Source organism: Peromyscus eremicus, chromosome 1 (genome assembly GCF_949786415.1).
Source record: "Peromyscus eremicus chromosome 1, PerEre_H2_v1, whole genome shotgun sequence".
Lineage (NCBI taxonomy): Eukaryota > Metazoa > Chordata > Mammalia > Rodentia > Cricetidae > Peromyscus > Peromyscus eremicus.
In genome coordinates, this window is record NC_081416.1 from 149,312,479 (window position 1) to 149,339,648 (window position 27,170).

Consider the following 27,170-nt stretch of genomic DNA (forward strand, 5'->3'; position numbering starts at 1 on the left):
GTGTGCTGCGGGCTGATAGGCTTCTGTAGAGCCTCTCAAGGTGGTTAGACCCTTCTATGCATAAACACTTTTTCTGTACACAACTGTACAACCCCCCTCGCTTGCCCACACATGTACACACAGCATGGACATTTCGAAGCAATTTTAATTTGTAAGAGTTTGTTGACTCTAAAACTAAAACAAATAGCTTCATCTTGTGAATTCTAGGTTTGTTGTTGTTGTTGTTTGTTTTTTATTCTCTATGGATGATGGGTGTATATGTGCATGCCAGAGAAGAACATTGGGTGTCTTCCTCAGCCTCCTGCCTCCCTGTTGCCTGGAGACAAAGTGTCTCACTATTAGCAGAAACTCAAATTGTAAGCTAGGGTGAAGCCAAGAGAGAGGGAGGCACTTGCCTCTGCCCCGAAGTTCTACTGCAGAAGGCACACAGCCATGTTCGGGTCTCTTCTTGATGCTAGGGCTTCCTTCCCCTCAGGTCTCAGTTGCACAGGAAGTGCTCTTCCCTGCTGAGCAGCTCCTCAGCCCCATCTGGATCTCTCCTTTGTCTTTGCTTTTGTTCTGTAACTGTATGGTTTCTTACTGTGCCAAGCACCTTTACAGAGCGGCTTCTGAACCCCTCTCCAGGAGAGGAAGTCATCTCTGCTGGGCATGGTCGAGTGTGCCTCTGAGACCAGCCCCCCTGTGCCATGAGATCTGTCTCAAAAACAAACAAACAATAAACTTTTTGGGGGACGGGGAGTTTTTTCAAGAACTCACGCTGTAGATCAGGCTGGCCTTGAACTCAGAGAGCCACCTGTCTGTGCCTCCCTACTACTGGGATCAAAGGCCTGTGCCACCACCGCCACTGGCCAAAAGGAAAAAATAAATTTTTTTAAAGCACCAGTTTTAGAAGTTTTTTTCCCCCTCTCTTTAACTACATTTACAATCATTTTTAAGGTCTGTATTTGCTGCCTCCCTGAGCCAACCCTAACTATGTTTCTCTTGCTTAACTTCTTCTAATTATGAGTTTTCCAATTTATTTTCATACTACATATAATTACCAACTGATTAGAAAAGATTACTTACTGCTCTTACAGAGGACTCAAGTTCTGTTCCCAGCACTTAAATGGCAGCTCACAACTACGTGTAACTCCAGTTCCAGGAGATTCAACACCCTCTTCTGGTACCCACACACATCTGTACATCCCCCCCACACAGACACATACACATACAGAAAAGCCATGGTAGTCATTATGTAATAGGATAATTCAGACTAACGTTCGTAGTATTCCTGTCGAAGGTCATTCTGGAGGCGGTAGTTGGGGAGAGGACTGAGTGCCATGGTGCTTGCTCTCCAGTGTCTCGAGAATGGAATCAGGCTGGCCTCTGTCCAGCTTCCTGGGGAATTCAGCAAAATAAGGCCAGGTTCATAGTTTGCTGCAGGAAGAGAACAGTGCCCTGACAAGCACCCTCAGAGGGAAGCAGAGTCAGTGTGTGCAGAGCGTTCGTTCCACTGGTGAGGTCAGATCGAGAGGAAGTCCCCATCAGGTCCTGGACTGTTGAAGAGTTGATAGGCAGCTAAGTGGTGGGTTTCAAGTTGTTCCACGAACACTTAATGCTATTTGAGTTACCTGTTTCTTACTCTGCTCTTGCTCACTCAGTCACTTTTTCTTGAGTCAAGTTCTCACGAAGAGCCCAAGCTGGCCTTGAGCTTACAGTTGTCCTGTGTCATCTTCTCAAGTACCAGGACTACAGGAGTTTGTGAGCACACAAAGCAGCCTTCTGTTCTGGAGAAGGTTTTCACTGCCTTAGTTGACCAGCCTGTCGCTCATAAATAGGCTCTTCCGAGGCACCTAAAACAAATGTCTGTCTTGGAAGAGCGTGTGGGACACGGAGAGCCTCCTGTCGGTGACACACTGTTACGGTGACAGTGAACTGTGGGACACACCCACACAACTTCACCCTGCAGTCACCTGACAGTGACAACAAGAACTCTGCCCTTGGGCTTCTCTCCATTGCCCCAGAGCCCCAGGCCCGGGCTCATGTCTCACTGTGCCCCAGCATTTGTCCTCAGCTCCAGAAGCCTCTGTTGGTCCGAGTCTATGTGATATAGAAACACCCCTTTTTAGCATTCAAGGCTCCTTCCTAGTTTTTCCATTAGTTTGTTTGAGACGTATCTAATATGCCACATAAATTCATTTTTTAACACGTGTTTTGTGTTCATTAAATGGCCAAACTAAAACATCCTTACACGGTTGGTGTCTTACTCCAAGAGCCAGAGTTAAAGTTCAAGGTTATCATTACTGGCATCAGCCACTGCTTCCCACTGTAAATGGCTTGTGCTTTGCCTTCTCATAGCAGCGCTGAGGGGTTCACAGGCTTGTGGCCCCAGAGGCTTGGGCCCAGCAGGTAAGGGAGGCTGCCTAGAGGAAATGCTGCCCTGGACTCTCCTGTCTGTGATCTTCATGAAAGCTGACTGGTCTGTGTGGCTAGACAGTATCCTGAGGCCTAAAGAGAAAGTGTCTGCCTAAGAAATCTGGGCCTTCCTATCTAGGGTTTTGAAGAGGTAAAAGTAAATGAAAGAACATGAAGCAGGAGCTGAAAGTCATATTGCCTCTCAGTTTAGTTCTGCCTCACGTCATGATGTGCCTGATGAGTAGCGGAAGCGATTTTGAGAGCACAGGTCTTGACCTTGTACAGAGTCAAGACAGGCCTTCAAGCTATTCAGTCTTTAAGGCAAATGGCACTGCTATGAGAATAAACTTTAGAATGTTTACAATCGAACCTCAGTGATTCCTTAGTCATAGTACTTTATTTTGTTTTATTTTTTAATCAAGCTTTACATTTTTCTAATGGCTTAAGAAAGGAGCCCGTTTCTTTGCAACTGTTCTTCAAATCTTCTTTTAGAGCTCTTTGACAGATCTGATGGTGGTAACCAGCTCATTCCAAACTCATTCCCGGGTAGTAAATCAGCACTTGGCACTCCTTGGTGCAGTTTGACCTAATTTTGACCTTGCAAAGCTAATCAGCTAAACAAACTAATTATTAAAACACATCTGTGCTGCTTAGAAATGGTCAGATTTGTCTTGAACTTGCGTCATAGATTTCAGTGAGACAGCTGGCAGATGTTGTAATAGGCTGCCTTCAGGAAGGTTTATGTTGTGGGGGAGAGTGGTTCTCACTGACTTCTCTGTAGCTGGTGTTAGGTCTCCCTGTCAGGATGATCATGCCATCTCGACCTGAGCCTGACCCGTCTCTGCTGCTCTGTGTCCCAGGCATCACCAGGTACTAACTGGCCTGTGCTCAGAGCTGGAGGCATTGGGGTATGTGTAGTAAGCTGACAGGTAGTTCTGTGTCCACAGTCAGTACTGGGAGACTCAGATATCCACTTTACACCATGGATATTAGCTAGCACCAAAGAGTGACTGAGAAGTTGGTAGACCGTGATAAGAGCACTCTCATTACTTAATAAAGCCTGTTTAGAGAGGCATGTTGTGGGGTACTTGCTTCAGAATAGTTAAGCACAAAGAGAGAAGAGTTAAGGTGGAAGTAACTTGCCAGATACTGTTGGTATTGGGTAGTGGGCGCTGGAAGGCTCTATACAGTATTTGTGTTTGAAAGTCTGTAGCAGGGTACATTCTCAAGTGTCACTGAGCTGTGCCTGGCAGCATCTGAGAAACATGGGATGGCAAAGCAAAGGCAGGGGCAGCTATTTGGTTTTTCATTGGTTTTTATCATATTTATCTCTAGTTTTACAAGAGGTCCGAGAACAACTGTAGAAGTTGACTCTCTTTCCACCATGAGGTTTCTGGGGATTGGAGTCAGGTCATCAGACTTGACGAAAAGTACCATTGCCCTCTGAGCTACTTCACCATCCCAAAGAGGTCTGTTTCTATAAACTCAGCAACCTTCTCAGCCACAGAAGTTGCATAGGTCACAACAGAAGTGCGTTCATATGCGTGTGTGAGAATATTTATTCCAGCCTTCTTGTTGCCCCAAACTGCAGAGAATCCAAGCACTTAACAGAGCAAACAGGGTATTTAAATGTGGTATTTAACATTGACAGGAATTAACAGGGTAAATCAATGTGATGAGAAATAGCAATGAAGAAAGCATGCGTGGCCGCAATATGCATGAGTCTTGTGAGTGTAAAGTTCACCTCAGAACCAAGGGAACACAGAGGAGAAAGTTTCATTATATGAAGTTTAGGCTAAATTAACATGATTTTTAACACCAGGGGACGTGGTGGAAGGGGAAGGGGAGAGAAGTTCCCAGTCAGGGAGTGGGTCATTTGATCAGCGCATGCTATATGCATATACAGAAGTAGCTTCTGCTCAGCCCCATTGGTATGAACAGGTAACGTGTTCATCTTTAGGAAAGAAGTCTAGCTTGGCTAGAACATGTAGACCGTAGCGTTTGCAGAGGTGGAGAGCCTTCCCGATCATCTGCTGCCTTGTGCTTTCCTCTTAACACAACGAGAAGTGAGTAAGATGCTTTGTCAGCCCAGTGATGTGGTGAGAGCAGCACTTGGAAAAGAGCTTTGCTGGATAGAGAGCTAAATGGACCAGAGTGGGTGCAGATGCTTGGTAGGTAGGCTAGCCCAGTATAGCCAAGAAATGACCATGATTGATGTGGGCGCTTGAGAAAGGTGATGATGGGAAAGTGAACACAGATGGGAACTAACTAGAGATGAAACCAAGAGAATGAAATCAGTAAAGGGGATGAGAGAGGGTGACATAAATCCACAGGACCAGAAGTCATAAAGTCACAGAGACGGATCCTCGGGTGAAGCGTGAAGTACTGCAGCACTGAGACACGGAGAGAGAATAGACTGAGGCAGGGATCCGATGCTCAGCTGCTGATAGGTGGTGCCCTTTGCCTGGGTAAGTGCTCTTGGGTGGCCTGCCAAGTAGGGCTTGCATCTCTTCTGGTCCCAATAACCATTTTGCGTCATGACATTTTGAAAATGTTTCTCAAATGATATTGACACTGTTTGACAAAGCTTATAAAAATTGCTGTTAACAAGTGTGGTTTTGTTCTGTTGTGTTGTTTTTTGTTTGTTTTTTGCTTTTTCGAGACAAGGTTTCTCTGTGTAGCTCTAGCCGTCCTGGAATTCATTTTGTAGACCAGGCTGGTTTCAAACTCTGCTTCCTGTGCTGGGATTAAAGATGTGGGCTACCACCGCTGGCTAACAAGTGATTTTAACCTATGCTGTTTTCTAAGTTTGGGGATTCTGAAAGCTTCTTATTGGCAAGTCTAGTAAGGCAGCATCATGTACAAATATAATGCAACAGGTTGACCAACTGAACATTCATAGAAGCAGTGTCCCCAGGAGCAGGAACTACCCCAGTGTAGATGATTCTACTGTCCCAAGCAAGCCTGGCTAGTGGCCATTTTCCATTCCTTATCCCCTCATATGCTTCTCTATCAGAGCATCTTGCTAAACTGCATGTGCTTGTGGTCTTCAGAAGGAGCCAGGAGAGTGGTGTCATTTGTGATCCCAACACTCTAGCAGCTACTGAGTACCCAACGTGATATGTGTTCTTTGATTAGAATGTTGAGAATGGCCCTCAGTGTTTAAATTGCTGTTCATACATCGTCAGAGAGAATGTGATGGTCTACAAAACAGGTAGCTCTGGAGCTGAGAGTGACTTGTCTATGGAGTCGGTAGTTCTGAAAGTCAGGCTATGGGTGGAGCCTCAGATTTGCAGACTTGAAAAACTGGTAACCCTTGACTCCAGAAGCTCCAGACAGAATTGTACTGTAGAGGCATCATAACATCATTTGTTCTGAAACAACCTGTGTGGAACCAGAGATTCATAAGCTTTGCTGGACTACTAGGACACTAGTAGGAGGTAGGACAGGGGTGTCTAGGTGGGGCAGTGTCATGCTGGGACTCAGCAGTGTCCGAGTAGTTACACAGCCTCAAGCACAGTGTAAGAGTAGAATATTTATTAAATAAGGAACAGTAGGTTCTGTCTTAATGCTGTCAAAAGGCCTGTCCCCTGCCCTGCCTCCCAGGCCATCTATGGGCATTGTTGGGTTGTGATGATAAGGGAGTTGACTAGGTATTTCCCTGGAGTGATGACCTCTGAGGAAATCTTACCCGTTTAGGTCTTTTTGACAGAAATCACTATGAATACTGGCCCTCAAATAGGAAAAGGCTAACATACCCAGTGTTTCCAGACCTCTCATGTATGCGGGCATTGAAAGGAGCATCAGTCTTCATGGAAAGACGAGTCAAGAATTGAAAACTAAATTTCTGTTGCATAAACTAGAAAAGTCACTGTGTCGTTTATAATGTTCACAGAAGTGAGTCAGTCCATCTTTTTCTTCTCAACAGCGAAGGAACAGGGACACTTGGGTCCTTGTTCAGCTTTAGACCCATTTAGGGCCCATTTGGAGGTAACACCACTAAAACCCCTTCCTAGGCATTATTTTGTTATAATACATGCACACACGTTCTACTGTGCTTGGCACATGAATATGTATATGTACTAATCTGTCCAAGACTCACAAAAAGAAAATCCAAAAAGGGGGCTAGGTATGTAGCTCAGTTGGTAGAGTGCCTGCCTAGCATATGAGGAGGCCAGGATTCGATCCCTGGGACTGCATGAACCAGCCTGTTTTCCCAGCACTTTGGAGGTGGAGACAGAAGAATCAGAAGTCCTCCTCAACTGCACAGTGAGTCTGAGGCCATCCTAGGGTATGTGGGACCCTGTCAGAGAGAGGGAGGGAAGGAAGACACAAGGAAGTTAGACAGACGTGTGGCGGCTGCTGCCCTGCAGGCACTGCCACTCAGGAAGCGGCTGACGGCTTCGTGTTGCCCCTTTGGGAGCTTCCCATCCTAGCAAATTGAACAGCGTGCTTGTCTTCCTAAGAATTTGCAGTGGGAATCCTGAATGACTGACATCCAGAACAGGGCAGCGCAGAGACCAGAGAACTGCCATGACTACATGACCCAGGGGATCTAGAACCCAGCAGTGTCATACAATGACTCTGGGTTGCTAGTTCCCGGGGCATTTCAAAAATAAATTCAAAAATCTTTCCACAAGATTATTGTTATAAGCCTAAAATTGTTTCTACTGGCAATTTAAAAAATTCAGTGTATAGGACATAATCAAAGGCTATCAGTGATTTTGAGAGAAGACAACATGGAACAAGAACCAGATGAAACAGGAGGGGATCAGATCAGGTCTAGCTGCTGTAGCTATTAGTTAGTCCAAAATAGACATCCAATCAACTAGACTTGATATGTTCGGGAGGAAAGGACTTAAAACATTTTGAAAAATAAGGTACCCAATGTGAAAAAGAAGCAAACATTCTGAAACTCAATATGAGTACAGATTAGCAGCAGATCTTCATAGTGTTAAAAGAGTCTGTGAGCTGGGCTTCACACCAAAATAACTCAGGAGATGCAAGGACAAGGATGAGACATGTCCTCACTACCATTCCTATTGCTGTGATGAAATAACCCTGACAGACAGATACCCAAGGAGAGAGGATTTGTTGTGGCTCTCAGTTTATGGTACCATTAACAGCAGTTATTCTCAGGAACTAAAATGCAGAAGGATGAATAACAAATTGAGATACATTCAGGAAAATGCTGGAGAAAGCTAGGGTTAGGGCACACCTATAATCTTCATGGATCTGGAGATCAAGGCTATTCTTGGCTACATAGAGAGTTCAGGGCTACTCTGAGCTAGAGGGGACTCTTGTCTCAAGATACGAAGATTGAAAAATGAAGAAATGATGAACTGCAGATAAAACCTGCAGCATTGTGCTTAGGGACGGAGACCGGGTACAGCATGGCGTGTTGTGTGAATCCTTCATGTGGATGATTCAGAACAGGCAAATGTAGACATGGACTGGTGTAGTATGTACTAGGGCTGTGATGCTACATAGCTCTGGCTGCATTGAAGAACATGACTTCATGATTATTTAAATGGGTAGCTTTTATGGTATGTGAATTCTGTCTCAATTAAAAGGGAAGAAGAAACCCTAGACCCATTCTGAAAAAAAATTCATAATCCAAGGAGAGAATTTTAAAAACAGTTTAGTGGTAGTAGGTTTTCTGACTCCTGGTAATAGGTTTCTCTGCTGACACAGTAAGCCAGATCAAGCTGAATTGAAAACGTATAATAATAGGTTTATTTGAGCAAAGTAACTCCTGGGCAGGTTCTCCAGTCTCAGAGATGAGGCCCGAGAAGCTGTGCCCACAAACAAAAGCAGGGAGACTTTATAGGTTGTGGGCGAGGCATGATGATGTGTCCTCCACAAGCTTGGGTTTGTGCCCAACTATGGTCAAAAGATGAGCATTTTAGGCATGACTTGGGCAGCTGGCAACTTTAGGGGAGGAAGCTGCAGTTGCTTTTTGGCACCTTTCCTTTGTCCTTAGACTCTCTGAATGGGTGGGGTTTGGAGAGACAGAGACAGAGGAATGGGGCTTTCCGGATCATGCAGGAGTGAGCTGGAGGTTCCAGCCAAACAAGTGGGGCCTGGTGGGACATGGGGTCTGTGCCTAAAGCCAGCAAGTAGACTTCTCAATGGCAATGATAGAACCCAGAAAGAATATCCCAGCACTTGGGAAGCTGAGGCAGGAGGATTTTGACTTTCAGGTCAGCCTGGGTTACAAAGCCTAGCCTAAAAAAAGGGGGGGGGGGGTTAAAAGGCACTCCAACAAATATTATACCACTGTATAATACTAAAAGAGAGTAAACCAACCCTAAGCTCTGCTCCAGTAAAGTTTCAAGGATTAAACAAAGTGCCGTATGCCTCTAATCTTGTATGCCTCTAGCCTCTAATCTTTTTTTTTTTTTTTTTTTTTTTTTTTTGGTTTTGGTTTTTATAAAACAGTTTCTCTGTGTAGCTTTGGCTGTCCTAGAACTCCCTCTGTAGACCAGGCTGACCTTGAACTCACAGAGATTCCCTCTGCCTCCCAAGTGCTTGGATTAAAGGTGTGCACTACCACACCCAGCTGCTTTCTGTTTCTTAATTTGAGTTTGAATTTCACAACTAAAGTTGGTTTGAAAGCTCACTGAATTTTGCACTCAAGTGCATTTTTCTACATGCACATAATCCATTGAGAGAATAGTGACTTAAGCCTTTTAGCACAGAACTTGGGAGATGGGAGGATCAGCAGTGGAGTGAGTTTGAGGCCAGCCTGGCCTATATGAGACCCTGTTTCCAAAGAGCCAAGTAGGAGTAATACTATTAACATTTTAAAGGTAAAAATACTAACTACATAAAATAATAGCTTATACATGACAGATGAAATGTACAATAGATGTGTTAAGGTAACAATGTACAAAATGGCAGATGCTTGTTTTAGGTGAGGACAGTTGTACATGTCTTTAGACATAGCTACTCAGGAGTCTGAACCAGAGCCCACTTTAGGTAATATAACGTGATTCTTAATTTTTTTTTTTAAAGCAAACTCTACTGTAGACTCTGAAAAGATGATTCAGTTTGCTCCTAAAATCATGTTAATAAGCAACGTGAAATAATAAAAGGATGTGATCTAAACCTGAAAAGCCGATATCTGGGGATAAGTTAGCATTGTGGTGAGATTTTGCAGAAACAGGTCTTTTTAGGCATTTTGTGTGTTTTGTTGTCTCCCATGTTGTTCAGTCTTTTTCCAAACACCACGCAGGCTGGCATTGCCCCTCGGGAGTTGCACGGCACTTAGCATGCATTGTCCCCTAGAGGGATCACAACAGCAAACAGAAACGCAAATTCACTCTTGGGGTAAAACAGAAATTAATTGAAGAAGACAGAGTCTATAATTTAAGGCATAGTTAGCCTTGGGAGGAAGCTGTAGCTTTCACATTGGCTGATCTCTGTGCCAGTCATCACAGCACTGCGGTCTGCTCAGCAGCCGTGTCGACGTTGTGGTTGTGTTTTCGTGCGTTTCTGTATTATGATATAAGCCCTGAACCTTCCCCTGCTTGCTTCAGACCCTTCCATTTGTTGGCGTTTAAAGTCAGTGTTGAGATTTTGAAAGAAATACTCCACAGCAGATGAATTGTGCTTTTGCTGCAGAGATCCTGCCACATGGATTACAAGCTCTGTTTCTCCATGCTTGAATAAACTCCATCAAAAGCACATTATCCTCCACGGCTGTGGCCAGCTGCCTAATTGTATCTGCTGTAACCACGCGCTGGTGGAACATGATACCAAAGAGGAACAGAAATGATGAATTACCCCCTGCAGGTGATAGTGATCATGATGATTTTTAATTTCCTTCCTCCTCATACAGTCCAGAGTCTAGACAGATTTCATTTCATTGGCTGCCATCATCATCTTCCATGCACACATGGGTGTCCCCTTTGTAAGAAGACCCATCGCACTGACACACATGAAAAAGTCATTTGTTTGATCTACCTCATTATTCTCCAAATGCATGGGTGCAGAATGAACTGCTTACTTTTATGCATACAAAGTAAAACAAGCAAAAATGTGGCTTAAAAGAGACTTAAAATGATTCTGTTTATAACTGCTTAGTGTTATTTTCTTCTGTGACACCCACAAGAGACATGAGCAGTTTCCTCTGGAACAGTGTTCTCCACAATAAAGCTACATACTGACTACTTCCTCATGTGCCTCAAATGTCAGAATTAAAAGATTCTCAGCAATGTCCAGAGTGGTCACCTGTCCTAGAAATCACTGTCCACCAATCTCTCCTTTCATACTCTCCTCTGTCATCATTATCCATCTCACTTTTTACCATGGCGTTGATGGCTGCCCATTCCCCCTCTTGGCCTCAGAGCCTTGAAGCTAAAGCCTGTGACTGATAAAGCTGAGTGTACTGTGTGTGTGTGTCTGGGGGGGGGGGGGGTTAGTATTTAATTATCACTCTGACTTTGTAGATTAACCAGCTACTTTTGATACCTCTTTCTCCCAAGCAGTCCCTACTGCTGCTGACGAGGTATCTAAGGGAAGCTAACAGAAATGTGCTCTGGGCCTACCTTCTGGGCCACCTGCTCTCCCTCAGCTCAGCTCCAGTCATTCACTGCTGTTACCTAGGTGTCTCCATTTCCAGATTTTTGTGTTGGAGTGACTTCAGGGGGAGCATATAGGTCATTGAAACTATCACCTGGAGCCAGGTGTGCCGGTGCTTGTCTTTAATCCCAGCACTCAGGAGGCAGAGGCAGGCCTAGGCTACACAGAGAAACACTGTGTCAAAAAACAAACAAAAACGAAAGTAGGAAGTTAGTGCTTGGAGGACCTAAGACAGCCTGCCACAGTGATAGCAACAGGATGGTGGGACTGTAATTGAAAAGCAGTAGCACCTTATGTTCTCTGGATGGAATAGTTTTGTTCTCAAACCAGCTGACGTTTGATTGAAAACAGCACTCTGCCCAGTGGCTCTGTAGAAGTACGAGCTCCAGCCGTAGTTCAGCTGGCTTCCACAACTGCATTTGAGATTGAGTCTTCTTCCTGTTCTAAGAACCGCTTATCTCATAGCCCCCTGAGTGCCTGAAATCATGGACAGTACCCACACCAATGTATCTCATGTACTAGCCAACACATACATGAATGTCTCCAGTAAAGTTTACCATACATCCAAAGCACAGTGCACAGTGAAAGGGTAACAGTATTAAAAGAGAACAATTATAACATAATACTATAGTAAATTACTTTAAATTTGTGACTGTTTCTAGAATTGATTTACTGTTTTTAGAATACAGTTGTCCTTGAGTAACTGAAATTAAAATAAATCGAGCAAGCACAGATAAGGACAGATTACTAACTAGCCACACGAAGGGAGAAGGAGAAGACTGAGGCATGGTAAAGCTTGCTCTATCTAAGAACAAAATATAGTCCCAGCACTTGGACTGAGTCAGGAGGAGCATGTGTTTAGGGCCAACCTGGGCTACACAGTGAGACCTTGTCTCAAACGAGTCCAGAAACTGCCCCTTTGGCTTTCCAGAGCCAGTGTGTTCTGTATTTTTGGTCCTGGGAAAGCACACTGAAGAGCAGGCTGTCTGCAGATACTGCTCAACGTTTCCTAAGTCCCCTCGGTTTTCTGGGGTCTGGGTCTCCAGATGCCATTGTGACGACAGGCCTGACTGAGGAAGCAGAGGCAGATGCATGTCCAGAGAGGGGTGTAGGTCAGGAGGGTTCCAGATGCTGGTCACCAAAACAAAAGAAGCACTGAAACCTTTCTTCCTTCCTTCTTTTCTTCCTTTCTTCCTTTCTTCCTCCCTTCCTTCCTTCCTTCCTTCCTTCCTTCCTTCCTTCCTTCCTTCCTTCCAGTTCATCAATATTTCTTTCACTGTTTGTGGTGTGAGTGGGCAGATCAGCTTCATCTTTGATTTTTTTTTTAGCTGAAATTCATAGGTAGTTGTTTGGGGTTAGAAGACAGCTCTAAGGTATCTTTGTACTTTGAACTCCCTCTTCAGACTGGTGTTCTGTCATCATTCTGACTGTCCTGCCAGGTGATTGATTGATACTCTACTTTTTATAAAAAGCAGAATTAGAGAAGTAGTTCTCTCTCTCTCTCTCTCTCTCTCTCTCTCTCTCTCTCTCTCTCTCTCTCTCTCTGTGTGTATGTTTTAATGCATCTCAGATTTGAGAAATGTCTTTCATATCGTCTACACTTTCTCTTGTCTCTTTCTGCTCTCTCTTCATTGGAAAGTGTTGTTATTATGGTGTTGTTAATTAGGGAAGAGGTGACTCCTCCCAGGTCAGTCAGTTCTTATTGCATGTGAAACAGTTTTGGCCCAGTCTTTGGGGGAGCTGAGATAGGGATGGTGGTTGAAGTGTATGTCTGTGTAATGTTATAGGTAAAAAGAAGTAGTAGTCACAGTTACCTATTCCCCATAAGCTGTTGTTTCTGTTAGAAATATCAATGCAGACAGATACAGCAAACACAAATAATTCAAAGTTGTCACCTGCCCTCCCTTGGTGAGTGTCTTCACAGGTGCATTGTGGTCACACATGCACACACCAGGTTTGCCTGCCACTTAATAGTGTGCTCTGACTGTTTCACCATTCCGCAGTCACCTACAGAAAACCATTTCACTGCCTACACACTGAATACCAAATGTCTGAGTTTCCACCAACCTTCCTATTGTCAGACACCTGCTAGATGTCCTATGATTTCATTTCTGAACTACTTGGTTTATTTAGTGCAGATTCCATGCGTTAAGGTCTCGGCCTGAATAGCCCCACATTTCATTCACCAGGGGTAGATTGCCACATCACCTACACTTCTATCGAGCTGGGCTGCAGATCCCTACCCTCCTTGGTTTTAAGCAGTTTGCTTTTTCCAGTGTCTTATGATAGACACAAGAGCAGGTCTGGAAGTTCCCAGCACTGGAGTTGCCCTTGCCACAAAGGCACTGTGAGCCACTGTTCTAGCACATAAATGCATCCACCAGTCTGAATGTTCCCTGAATCTCCTTCTTAGGGGTTTTTAATGAAGATTCTATTGTGTGGGCATGGTTGATTAAATCTTTAGCCATTAGTACTTGACTCAGTTCCTGGTCCTCGCTCTCTTCCCAGAGGAAGATTGTACCCGGTCATTCTCCTTCTTTTCTAAATAAGCCAGTCTTAAAAACACACAACAACAAAACAGAAACAAAAAGACATAGTAATAAAACATTAGATTCTTACCAGTTTTCTTTATTTCTATTCATTTCTGTGGTGAATCATCAATGTACAAAGTACAGTGATTTAGTTATCCTAACTTCATAAGGCTAGCTGTGTTTAAAAGGCAGAGAACTTAAAATGTGTTTAATAATGTTTGAGAGCTACATAAAATGATGCTGGGTGAGAAGTCTAGAAATTTGAGCCATGCCTCAGCCCTGCTCTTAAGCAGACTGCAGCCTGATAGGGCAGAGTGTGATCAGTGTGGTGAGTGGTGTACTCAAGTTGTGTCTACTCAGCACCATCCAGCAAATCTTTATTGCATGCAGTGGGACAGGCACCAGGAATGTAGTGGTGAACAAGGCAAGCACCCAAGAGTATACTTACAAAAGCAGCTCCCTCATCTGTAAAGGTGCTGTGTAGGTATTTGAGACACAGGGATGTGTTATAGAAGCTCACGATAGCCTCATGGCTCTCTAGGATAGTCTGTGTTGAGAACCTCTGCTTGTGATTCTGTTTGGCAGAAGTATCAACAGCATTTCCATTCCCTCTTGGTGTCTAAAATGTAATGAACTTCAAGGTTAAGTATTGGATTTGCTTCGGACTCAATGTGAATTAGCCCTCCAAGATCAATAAAACTTCACATTCTTTGCAAAAGAAGCAGAGCACACAAATTGGCCTGATGGTGAATTTTCAATAATCAATGCCTTGTTTTTAACACTTTGTGAGCTTAATTTAATGCTAGCTTTGAAAACAGATTAAGTCCACCTAATCCATTATGAAAGAAAAGGGAATGGTAACATTTAAGTTTTAAACAAACAAAGGTAGAATTGGGCTACAGAGATGCCTTGGTGGTCAATAGCTCATGCTGGTCTTGCCCAGGACCCAGGTTCAGTTCCCAACACCCACATTCCAAAGCTCACAACCCCTGTAACTCCAGTTTGGGGGACCTTTGCCCTCTTCTGGTTGCCACAGATGTCAGATACACATTGAAATGACTAAGTAAGGCCATTCTGGTCTGACTCCATTTTGTGTTTGCTTTGACAGTTCTCAGCCCTCTACCTCCTGCCCCCCACCATTCCTCCTTCTGCCTTGGCCACACATTTGAAATTGCTATGGCCTTGATGGTCCAAGTATATTAGCCAAAATAATTGGCAAGTTATGTCTAAAGTAACTACTATCCTCTGCCAGGAATGAACATTTCAAGGTTACTCTGACCCTTGTTGAATTCTGATGTACCGTTGTGGTTTTTGCCTGTAAAATGCTGTATCCCTGAGCATGAGCACCAACTTTTCAGAGGCTCAAGCCCACCTTAATCTGGCCATCAGTGAGAAACTTAAACTTTCAATTTTGGATTATTCATCATATTTATCAATAATTATCTCATGTGAATCATTACCATATGGTGCCCATACCTACAAGTAAGCATACATACACATAAAATAAAAATAAATCTTTTTTCAAATGTGAAATATATATTAATCTGAATGTGCTAATTTTTTTCTGGAGACTTCCTTGTATTGTCCTAATAACCTTTAGAGTTAATTTTAATGTTTTTCCTCATATATATGTTTTCCACATATATTTTGTCAAAACCATATATGTTTATAATATTTTTGTAAGAGCAATATTATTTGAGTACTGTGATTTATGCTCATTATATTTTTATAATAAGTAGTTACATTTAAAAATTACATCTACTAATCCCATCACAAAGCTATTATAATTTGCTTTAAAGTTTGGTGAACTAGATGAAAAGAAATTAAGTGAGTTGCGTAAGAGAGCTTTTCTTGTAACCCAAACCAAACTGTAGCCATGATCTCATAGACCATGTTTTTGTGGATCACAGTCTGGGTTGAGCTCTGGCATTCTGGCCTTTCCTAACCTGCCCTCCGCTGCAGATGTCTGAAGTCTGAGGAGAGCTGGAGGGTGCAGGGTGGCTGCCCTTGCTGTCTGCCAGCTTTTCACCTGAAGTCTCTTCAGGCAGCCTAGCTGGGCCTCTCTTCCTAGCCTCTTACGTTAGGCAGTCTTGCTTGACTATTTCTCTGAGAAGCCATTTATTGATTGTTTGATTAGCCTTGTTACCCTTATTATCACACTGTTCTATGGGGAAAAGCTAATTATAGTCTTCATTTTATTTACATCTTTTCCTGGAAAGATAGTGACAAATAAATAAGTTTGTGAGGTGTCTAGTCTTTGAGATGGTTTCTAATTTGTCAAGTCTTAAAAGGCTGAATAGTTAATGATTGCATCATGTAATTAGTTTAATAATCAATCATATTCTTTTTTAAAATCACAGGCAGTTGCTGGGTACTTTGATATATATTTTGAGAAGAATTGCCACAACAGGGTAAGTATCATGAGTTATTCATAAGGATTAATTATGTGGAATACTCTGTTTGATTTGTGCCCCAAGGTGTTTGATCAGAAGCATTTTGCTGTTGTAAGCAGTCACAGCTTGTATTTGATGTAGTAGATTAATGTACCATGATATTAAAAATCATGTACTTCATCAGATACTTCTGAACTTTACCAATGCAGGTCGTGTTCTCTACGGGCCCTCAGAGCACCAAAACACACTGGAAACAGACAGTGTTTCTGCTGGAAAAACCATTTCCAGTTAAAGCAGGTGAGTAACATTGCCTTCATTCTGGGGGAATGGTGGTCACTCATTAGAAGAACATAACAGATGCTGAGGTGGGAAGTCTTAGAGCTGCCCACCTATGTGTGGTTAAAGTACTTTAGTATTGATTTACATTGATTCTAAATGTATTTTAAGGAGTGAAGAGATGGCTCAGTTGTGAATAGCATTTGCTGCTCTTCCAGTGGACCCAGCTTCATATTCTAGCACCCATATCTGGTGACTCACAACCACCTATAACTCCAACACCAGGGAATCCAGTGTTCTCTTCCAGCCTCGGCAGATACCCACACATACATAGTATACCAGTACACACACACTCAATAAATAAATAAGTTTAAAAAATCTGTATTTTAAGAAAAGTTTCCAATTTTAAGTCTCCGGTTTGTTGCGTGTTTGTTTTTTTGTTTTGCTCTGTGTTTAGGAGCTAGGGATTAAACCTATAGTTTCACACATGCTAGGCAAGCATTCAGCCATTAAGTAACATGGTCAACCCTTAAGTCTAATTTTTACCTTCTAAAATAAAGAATATTATGTACCTCAAAGCTAGCAGATAATTCAGAAAAAAAATTAAAATTTATTTTATGCATGTGATACTTTGTTTGCATGTATATATGGGTACTGCATACATACATATGCCTGTGGAGATAAGAAGAGGCCTTTGGAGCCCCTGGAACTGGAGTTACAGGTGGTTGGGAGCCACCCTATGGTGCTGGGACCCAGGTCCTCTGCAAGAACAGCAAATGCTCTTAACTGCTGAGCCATCTCTCTAGCCTCCAGAAAGTGTTTCTTTAGGCAGTAACTAGTAAGTGATAGCATGCATATATGACTAAAAGAAAATGTTTTATTTCCTAAGTGATTAAGCCACTATCAGCAATAGAATGTTTAAGACTCACTCAGTGGTTACTGGACTGGGGCAGCTTTGTATAGAGAATTTCAGTAGAGGAAGGAAGGAAGTGTCTACGCTGAAGCTGCTTGCTTCAACTTTCTCCATATGCGTATGCAAATAGTTACACTCATAAAACTGCATGTAAGTGGGGTATTGGAAGAGTCTTTCACTGCCTCGGTTTCTCTCATTTGGTTTGTGAATGATATTTACACACAGCATTATTTATCTGACCCACATTTGTTACTTTTTTTTTTTTTTTTTTTTTTTTGATTTTTCGAGACAGGGTTTCTCAGTGTAGTTTTGGTGCCTTAACTGGAGACCAGGCTGGCCTTGAACTCACAGAGATCCGCCTGCCTCTGCCTCCGAGTGCTGGCATTAAAGGTGTGCTGACCTTTGTTACTATTTTTGAGGCAAGCTCTCATTCTGGAGCCCAGGCTGGCCTCAAGCTCAGAGCAATCCTTCTGTCTCAGCTCCCTGCATGCTGGCTGTTCTACCTCTTCTTCCATGTAGCTGCCAGATTTACTTACTCCTCTTTTCTCTGCCATCATTCAGCTTTTCTCATTTCTACAAAGAACTGTAAAGATTTCTGTGACCATGTGCTGAGAGACTGTTGAAAACACACCCAGGGAAGGTGTGGGGAGGAGACATCGAGACTTGGTAGTGTCCAGCAGCAGGAGCATGAGTTCTGTTGTGATAGATGGGAATGGCTCCAGACAGTTGTTCAGACTTAGCAGGCTGCAAAGGGGTTCAATGTCAGAGATACTTACTGCTACTTTTAAAACTGAAGAATCTGTGTTCCAGTGTTAGGATTTGATGAAGCCAAGCAGGGACTGCATGCTGCCATTATGCTAAGCTCTGTATCCTATTTCCTGACCCTCTGAGATGGCTTTGATTTCATGGTTGCTGCATAAATAGAGTGTAGGTACAGATGCGGCCATTGGAGGAAAGCTGTATGTCCTGGCCCCTCTCACTTCAGGTTTCAGTGCTGTCTGGGGGAATGAGACCTTGATAGTCTCCGAAGCATACATAGCCCAGCTGACCTAAGACTAACAGAGACGAGGACTTTGGATGCAGCTTGCTTTCATTTTTGCAGCTCCTGTTAGCCTTGCATGAAAACTTGAAAGTCTTTCTTGTGGTAAGCTTGTCATCTTAACTCTAGGATGTTAAAAGCAGGCCCACCCACCTCTTGTGTTTTAGACTTGAGGGAGATGGAAGATAGCCCTTAAGCTTGCTTCTCCGGTCTCCTTCCTAATTTCAAAGAAATACTTGATAACTGGTAAGAATCTGAAATTCTACCTACTCTTGTAGTTACCCTTCAGATGACTGGTGCATGCTTCACCTCCAGGCTTTTCCTAGTGTTAGGAAGCATGTGTGTGATGCTAAGGCTGCCCTCTAGCCTCACCAACTTAACACCCTTTAATGAATAGAGGCTAGAAGTTTGTTGGAGGGCAGAGGTCTAAAGAGGACAAGCAGATGAGACAAGAACTCTAATGCTGCATAGAAGGCTGATGAGAGAGCACATCGGATATGAGCACAAGGGCAGACAGACAAACCCAAACACTGCAGTCCACCAGGACTCCGGCGGTTCTCAGAGGTTGCCCAAATGCTGCTTTTACCAACTGTATTCCTTCAGTAGGGACTCAAGAAAGCCCATCCCTTTGTGGTGGGAATGTGTCATTCCCGTTACCGGCATGCACCCAGCAAAGCTTTGAAATGAGCCTCAGGGAACTAAAGTGCAAGAAGCACCGTGACCATAAAGGAAATGATGAAACCTGCTACTCCCCGTGAAGTCCTTGATAGCAGCATTTGGTCAGACACCAAATGCAGGAAAATGGGAGCTCATAAAGACCCAGCAATGACAGGATTAGCAGAGAAGCACATTGAAATAAGTCTCTTTTCTACATGAAATGAGTGTGTGAGAAGACATTACACCCGAATGTCACTCTCTAGGTGGACAGAGGTATCTTAGTGGAAGACTAAGTGAGATTAGTAGCAGGACAGGTCATTAAACTTGATAGTCCATGAAAGTGCTCTGAAAATGACCTGGGTACTGGCAAATGCCTAAGGTAGAGGTGTGAGTGATTAGGGTCATCCCCTACTTCATAGTCAGTTCAAAGCCAGCCTGAGCTATCTGAGACCCTGCCTTGAAAAAAGCATCTCTCAGGTAGATAAATAGATGGATAATAGAGAGATAGATGCTTGAGTGATAAAGATAATAGATTGATAGATATAGATGATTGGTAGATGTCAAAATGAGGGGGAGATTTAACAACAAGCATTGAGTTTCTCACTGTGTAGGGAAATTCTAAATGCCCTGCCCTCAGTATAGTATACACTTAATGGATTGTAGATGCCATCTGTTTTTGTCAACAAAAACTTGTATTACATTTTATTTATTTGTATATATAGGTGCACATGTGGAAGTCAGAGGATAGCTTAGGGAGTTGGTTCCCTCTGTCCACAATGTGGGTCCCAGGGATTGAATTCAAGTCCTCACTCAGGCTTGGTGGCAATGCCTTTACCTGCTGAACCAACACCAGACCTAGACACATAAATTTAAAGGCTTTAACTATAAAGCACATGGTCAGTAGATCATCTTTTGAGACTTTTTGGAGTGGCAGGCTTATGAAAGGGAATGTTGGCAAGACTCTGAACTGTAAGTGCCATCTAAATTTTAAACTCCCTGGTTGGACAGTTTCATCCAGATAAAATTCAGACTTTCCCAAAGCTGTTTATAAAGAATTTTTGTCTTTCATCCTTTCCGGCTGCACTCTTTCAGGGCCCCCAGACTAACTGACTCATGTTCCAGCTACATTTTCTGGTTGGGGGTTTTCTGGTGCTTGGGAATCAAACCCAGGGCTTCACAGATGCCTTGGCAAACACTCTACCACTGAGCTGCATCTCTGCAACTCCTAGATTGGTCATTTCTTATTAGCTCATCGTCCTATTTTCTTAAGAACTTCCTTGGATTTAGTCAAGATAGTCTTCTACATAGCAGCAGCTGTGACTTTTCTGTGTGAGTTTCACTTCAGCTCTGCTCACTTTGGAGAGTCTTACTGGTTGTCCTCAATCAATGGCTCCCTACTCTCTTCTCCAGGTCAACTTGTACATACATCTGCTGCTGCATCCCTTAGGCTGTGCTGAGTTCTATTGGCATGAGTCCTTAGCCTTTCGATTTTATCTGTTAGTGTTAGGCATATCAATATTGCTGTGTTGAGGGACTACAGTAAGAGAATAATCACTCGCTTAAGTCTAGTTCTTCTGACACTTAGAGTGGCACAATGCCAGGGCACTTAACTCGCTGCTATGTGGCCATCTTGCCAGCTCCATTGTGCTTGGGGTCCTTACTGTGTTGCTGGACTTGAACAGGTTGTTTGGATTTTATCTTGCATGGCTGAAAAGAATTTTCTGTGTGTGGTTTTATGCATGGCAGGTTTTTAGGTAGAGTTCAAGCCAAGAGTCTTTTATTTTGGAAATTTTACACCATAAGAATTTTGGTATCCATGATGTAACATGCAAGCTATTTGTTTGAAGCAGGGTCTCAAGTAGCCCAATCTGGCCTTGAACTCACTGTGTACTTGAGGATAACTGAACTTCTGATCCTTTTGCCTCCTCTTGAATGCTGACATTATAGGTGTGCACCACCATACACTCATGTAACACGTTGTAAGTATAGCCATGCAGTTATTCTTCCTAGATGGTTTATGTGTGCATATATCTGTGTCTGTGCTTTTATCTTCAACAATGGCCAGTGTTGTTTGGTAAACTAGATTCACTCCCTGTGAGGTAGACTGAATACCTAGAAAGCAGGCAGATAGATGGCTGGACCCCATAGTTTACACTAGGGAAGCAGAGGCAGGTAGATCTCTTGAGTTCAAAGCTAGCGTGATCTACATAGAGAGTTCCAGGCCAATCAGGGCTATACAGTGAGACTCTGTCTCCAATTTTAAAAGAAAAAAGAAATAAAAAGAAAAGGAAAATAACAAGGGGGAAAAATGTGAATAAAGAATTTCTCCAATTAAAAGCATGTCTGAAATAAGAATTCAGCCAGAATCCATTTGGATTGGAGCAAAACTCACTAGGTTTTTGTTTGTTTTATTTGCAGACTAGTTCTAAAAATAATTGTAAAGAAATGGCTGACTTCAGAATTTGGGGGTGCTCCAGCTTGATGGGGGGGCCTGTCTCCAGAATGGAGGGTTTAGTTGCAGAAGACTTCCTATTAATGTATGGTGTTTCTTTGCATCTGAAAATAATACGTGCTTTTTTACACAGCTTGCACAAAAATTTTGTATTAAAAAATCCTGATCTGTTCCATGTTTATATTTGAAAATATGATTGTGATCAGGCTGTTTACACACACAGTGCATTTGCTTGATATTCACACATACAGTGAGCTTACTCAGGTTGTTTACACAAGCTTGCTCAAGCTTTTTCTCTATATACAGCAAGAGCTTGCCTACACACTCCTAGCAGCATCGGTTATTTATATCTGCCTGACACTGACTAATGACTCTTATCTAGCCTGCAGTGACAGCCACTGCCTTGGCACTTTAGTTAGGTATGGACAGTTGAAGGGGGCTCAGCAGTATGAATTATGTGTTTACCACTGTAACCCTTCACACCATTTAATTAACTTCAGTAAGTGTATTGCACCCTAATCTTTGAAATTATTGCTGTGGAAGAGAGGTCTTTTGTTTTATCTTCAAACATGGGAACAGCAGCAATATCCACTTCATATTTAAGGCAGTTCATGTTTAATGTTCCTACCAGTGCTGTGACTTCTTGCCACGGTTTGTTTCAAATACAGTCGGTTATTTTAGCAATTCTGTTGGGTGCATAATTTTATCTGTACTTTCTTTGTTGTCTTTGTGTCTCTGAGACAGCCTCACTCTGTGGTCCAGTATCTCCTGCTTCAGCCTCCTGAGTGTTGGGATTATGGCTGGGTCACTGCCCAGACTTGTGTTTGTATATGTAATTTGCATTTGTCTGATTACTAATGACATCATCATTTTTCATCTGTTATTGGAATCTGTGTGTCTTTTGTAGGGATTTTTGAGACAGTCTATGTATCCTTGCCTGGCTTGACCAGGCTGGCTTTGAACTTGCTATCCTCCTCCTGCTGCCTTTGCCTCTGAAGTTCTGGGCAGTAGTCATGCGCTACCACATCCTGCCCTTTTGCCCAGTTTTCAGGTGTGTTATTTGTTGTCATTTAGTTGTGAGAATTAATTGTTTGCATAAATGGAAACAAGGTCTTTATCAGACAGGGGCATTGAGAATATCTTCATCCCAATTCCTGCCATGTCTTTCCAAAGAATAGAACATGAGTTTTACTAGGTCAGTCACTGATAGCATGTGCCTTTTGTGCTGATTCTAAAACTTCAGCTGATTCCAACAAGGATGTCGTGTTTCTTCTGGAACGTTCAGGCTTACTCTCAACATTTAGGTCTATAATCTATTTCGTGTTCATTTTAAGAATTAGTGATTCATCTTCTCAGTTGTTCCATCTTCATTTCTTGACAGAACTGTCCTTTTCCCATTTAATTACCTTGGCTCCTTTGTCAAAAATTAATGGGCCATATGCATATGGGCCTCTTTCTGACCGCACACTTTGTTCTCTTGATCTATGTGTCTGTCCTTAAGCCAGGAGGACACCATCTTTATAACTGTTGAGTCCTCTTGCTTCTTCACACTATTTAGGCTCTTTCAGATTCCGTTGACATAAACTTTAAAGGCATCTGAATTTCTGCCTTAAGCCCTTGCACTGGGGTGCTGATGAGGATGCACTGAGTTCACAGACAGTGGTCCACACATCATATTTGATGTTGATACATGGCATAAGTTCCATCTCTCTGTTATATACCAAAACAAGTTCATTTAATTCAGTAAGTGGCATCTCCTTCCCAGTTTCACAGTCAGTAAACGATAAATTCAGACCAAGTTTGTTGGTATAAAATAAAAGTTTAAAACTACAAAAGGATATGGCTCAATTGGTAAAGTGCCCGCCCTTCAAGCATGGGGACTAGAGTTCAAATCCCCAGCACCCATATAAAGAGCCACATGTTCCATAATCCCAGTGCTGAAGAAGCCAAGACAGCTTGATCCCTGAAGCTCACTGGCTAGTCTAACCCAGTTGTGAGCTCTAGGTGTAGTGAGAGGCATCCTCTCTCCAAGAAATAGTAAAGTTGGGCCAGGAGTGATGGCACATACTTTTAATCCTAACATTTGGAAGGGGACCAGAAAAAGGTGGTCTCTATGACTTCAAGGTCACTGAAGGATACATAGTATAAAACCCTGTCTCAGAAAACAAAAAATAACATAAAGTAGACCCAGCTAAGGAGCTATTGGCAACTCACAGTTTCTGGGAGAGAAGCAGTCAGTTTTCTTTGTAGCCCCTGGTAAGTCCGTATAAGGCCACACAGACATCTAAGAATATATAAGCAGCACATATTAGACTTGGTGGAGTTTTTTTGTTTTTTTTTTTTTTTTGTTGTTGTTGTTTTTTGTTTTTAAAGCTGTGCACTATGGAGCATGGCTTTAATCCCAGCACTTGGGAGGCAGAGTCAGGGGAATCACTGAGTTCGAGGCCAGCCTGGTCTACAGAGTGAGTTCCAGGAGCAGTCTTAAAAATAACAACAAAAGCTGGGCGGTGGTGGCGCACGCCTTTAATCCCAGCACTCGGGAGGCAGAGCCAGGCGGATCTCTGTGAGTTCAAGGCCAGCCTGGGCTACCAAGTGAGTTCCAGGAAAGGCGCAAAGCTACACAGAGAAACCCTGTCTCAAAAAAAAAAAAAAAAAAAAAAAAAACAACAACAACAAAAAAGACACAAAGCTAGGTGGGAAGGGAAGGAGAATGGATCTGGGAGGAGCTGGTGGAATAAGGGTGAGTATGATCAAAACATACTGTATGCAACTCCTAAGAATTAATAAGAAATTAAATTAAAAAATTTTAAATGGGAAGCAGTTGAGGAAGACACCCAACCAAGGTTGACCTCTGGTCTCCATACACACAAGTACATTATGAAATATATATGTATAATGGATTTTCAAGACAGGGTTTCTCTGTGTAGCCCTGGCTGTTCTGGAATTTGCTTTTTAGACCAGGCTGGCCTCAGACTCACAGAGATCTGCCTGCCTCTGCCTCCTAAGTGCTGGATTAAAGGCATATGCGTGACTGAATATATATATTTTTAAAGGATTGGTAAGAAAAATCATTATTATGTATTTTAAATTGCAGTTATCTTAAGATTTAGTAAAAATATTAATGCCATTGTTTCTTCTCTTAAGTTAATGCCATAATAGATAAGTATATTATAATTTATTAGAATTGCATAATTTAGACACTAATGCCATTACAGGAAGATGTGGCTGGGTAGTGAAACTGAGGGTGTTTGATGTCCTTGTTAGCATATTTATTTGGCTGTAACAACTGTTTTCAGATAGATGGGAGACATAGCTATACAGCAGAAGGACACAGACTTGAGAATCAAATGACCTCTTTTATTAAATCCTGGTGCTTGGGGCAGGGTAGGCAGCTCAGTGGTAAGCACTGGCTTAGCACGTGCAAAGCTCAGGGTTAGTCTTAGCACCAGAAATACAAACAACAACTTTTTCCCACTCGGACCATTTGACTAGGAACTAGGAATGGTGGTCCTGCTGCTGTTGGTGAGCATGCCGACTTGAGATAGTTTATCTCATTTTCTTACTGAGACAGAGAAAAGACTAGGTGTGTTAGCTCACACCTGCATGGCCAGCCTTGGCTGCATAGTGAGATCCCCGTCAGCCCTGGGCTATAGAGTGAGATCCTGTCTCAAATAATAATCACAACCTAGAGGAATATTCTAGCTATCAGAGCCACAGGCACACAGAACTTTTTTTGTTTTTTGTTTTAGTTTTGGTTTTGGTTTTTCAAGACAGGGTTTCTCTGTGCAGCTTTGCGCCTTTCCTGGAACTCACTTTGTAGACCAGGCTGGCCTCGAACTCACAAAGATCCGCCTGCCTCTGCCTCCCAAGTGCTGGGATTAAAGGCGTGCACCACCACCACCGCCCGGCTCAGGCACACATAACTTACACATCAACATATAAGTCACTTTTAGATTTTGCTGAATGGATTGTGTCCTGGCCACACTGTTTCTTCCATTGCTCTACCCGTGAGTCTTGCCTCATTGCAAAGACAAGTGGAGTATGTGAGTAATGAAATCATCATATCCCAACAATTGCTGTCTATTTTAGTCCATATTGGAGTGGGGGAAATTAGTGCCGGACTTTCGTTTTTAAATGTGGCATATGTCATATGTTCAGTATTCAGACAGTTACACACACACACACACACACACACACACACACACACACACACACACCTATCATCATTCTTCCCCCTATATTGTGCCCATCCGCAGTGTGAAGCTGTGCCTAGGGCTGTGGTGTGGTCTTACTAAAGCAGGGAATGCTAAGGATACCACCGTCAGCCTTGCTTTGTTGCTTTGAGTGACTCTGCAAAGAGATGGGGAAAGTTAAATGAGAAGGTTTCGTACTAGAAGGCACACAGCCATTCCTTTTAGTCTTTAGGAAAACCTGGCTTTGCCCTGTAACAGGTGTCGTTTGGTGGAACTGGTTTGTGTTCACTGTTGGACCTATGTTGGTTCTTCCTATTTGCATTGGCAGGACACGGAAGGCCAGCAGCCATGTCTTGTGGATGTTATGTTCACAACAGCCTGTTCTCACTCTGTGCTTTGCCTTTCTTTGTAGGTGAAGCCTTGAAAGGAAAGATCACAGTTCACAAGAATAAGAAGGATCCTCGTTCCCTCATTGTGACCCTGACCTTGAACAACTCAACTCAGACTTATGGTCTCCAGTGACTGTCATGGTCTCCAGCTGCCCCAAAGCCTGAAGCACACATGACCCGCATCTTTAAAGTGGGGTCGGATGGTCAGTGGGACGGGCAGGCTCCCAGGGCTGCAGCTCCTGGGTAGTAAGCGTAGATAGAGTAGGGAGCTCAGTGGAGTATGGTGCCCTCCCACCTCTGCTGTGGGGATCCTAGCCGCAGAAGCTTGCTTGGAAGATTAGCTGAAGGTAGTCCCTCTTCTGCTAAACTGAGAGTCATTTAAATTGGCTTACTTTTGGAACAGTAATAGTCCTGGATTTATATATATATATAAGTTTCTTACTGTAAATTTTGTTTTTAATAACGAGCAGCACAGAGCAGTGTTTTGTTGTAGATTTCCTTTCTGGAGGAACAGTTTTTAGTTACACTCTTGGCTGCAATATCAGGGTATCTCAAGACTAGGGGGCCAGTGGCCCGGAGAGCAGCGGCTCCTGCAGATCCTGCAGATCCTGCAGATCCTCTTTGCAGAAGCTGAGCCAGTTCTCTCCGGCCACCTGCAGCTCTCAGCTGTCTCTCCTCAGCATTCTCTAGCCATAGATAGCACTGCTGGAGGGGCTGACTTCAGTACTTAGCCTAGGTGCCGTAGACTCCTCTTAAGGCTGAGGTAGATGTATGCCTCTCAAAAATGCTGCCTTTCAGACCAGGTTTGTGTGCCAAGGTCACACATCTCCTAAGATTATTAAATCATGTTATTCGGGTCGAAAGAACAAAAATATTCAATAAAATATATAACTATTGGAAAATTGGAAGCGTCTTTACACTGATTCCTGTTGTGAGGTCATAAGCATTTAACAAGTCAAGGAAGGAGTCAATTTCAAGAAAATAGTGACTTCAGCAGGCCAGCCAGGCATGATCTTTGTCTAAACTAGACATCAGCAGGAACTCAGGCTAGTCCTGAAGTAGGTGGGTTCCCATGAAGCTGCAGATCTCAGTGTAGTCGTAGTCTCTGTCCTTAGCCCAACTGCCCTTCACGAGATGCCGGTTACGTTAGTACAATTCAGGTGTTCAGGTCAGGACCTCAGTAAGTGGAGGTGACAGTATTGTCACCAGGACCACAGTGAATGACCTGGCTCCTACCCAGCTCAAGAAGGGTAAGAAGATTACAAAAGAAAAGAACTGGACTGTCAGCGGAGAGGAGATTGCCCATCAGGTTTTTTTTTGTTGTATTTTGTTTTGCAGTATTAGAAT

The 27,170-nt window shown here is 43.0% G+C and overlaps 1 protein-coding gene across 1 annotated transcript in view; it reads left to right on the top strand.

The window, feature by feature from the left end:
• Prmt3 (protein arginine methyltransferase 3) overlaps positions 1-26,229 on the top strand; it is an 80,372-nt gene extending 54,143 nt beyond the window's left edge. Inside the window, exons 14-16 of the mRNA XM_059274287.1 lie at positions 15,872-15,922; positions 16,114-16,201; positions 25,847-26,229. Of these exons, the coding sequence (XP_059130270.1) occupies positions 15,872-15,922; positions 16,114-16,201; positions 25,847-25,956 (249 nt within the window). The 3' untranslated portion in view covers positions 25,957-26,229. The remainder of the gene's footprint in view (positions 1-15,871; positions 15,923-16,113; positions 16,202-25,846) is intronic.
• The last annotated feature ends 941 nt before the right edge of the window (positions 26,230-27,170 follow it).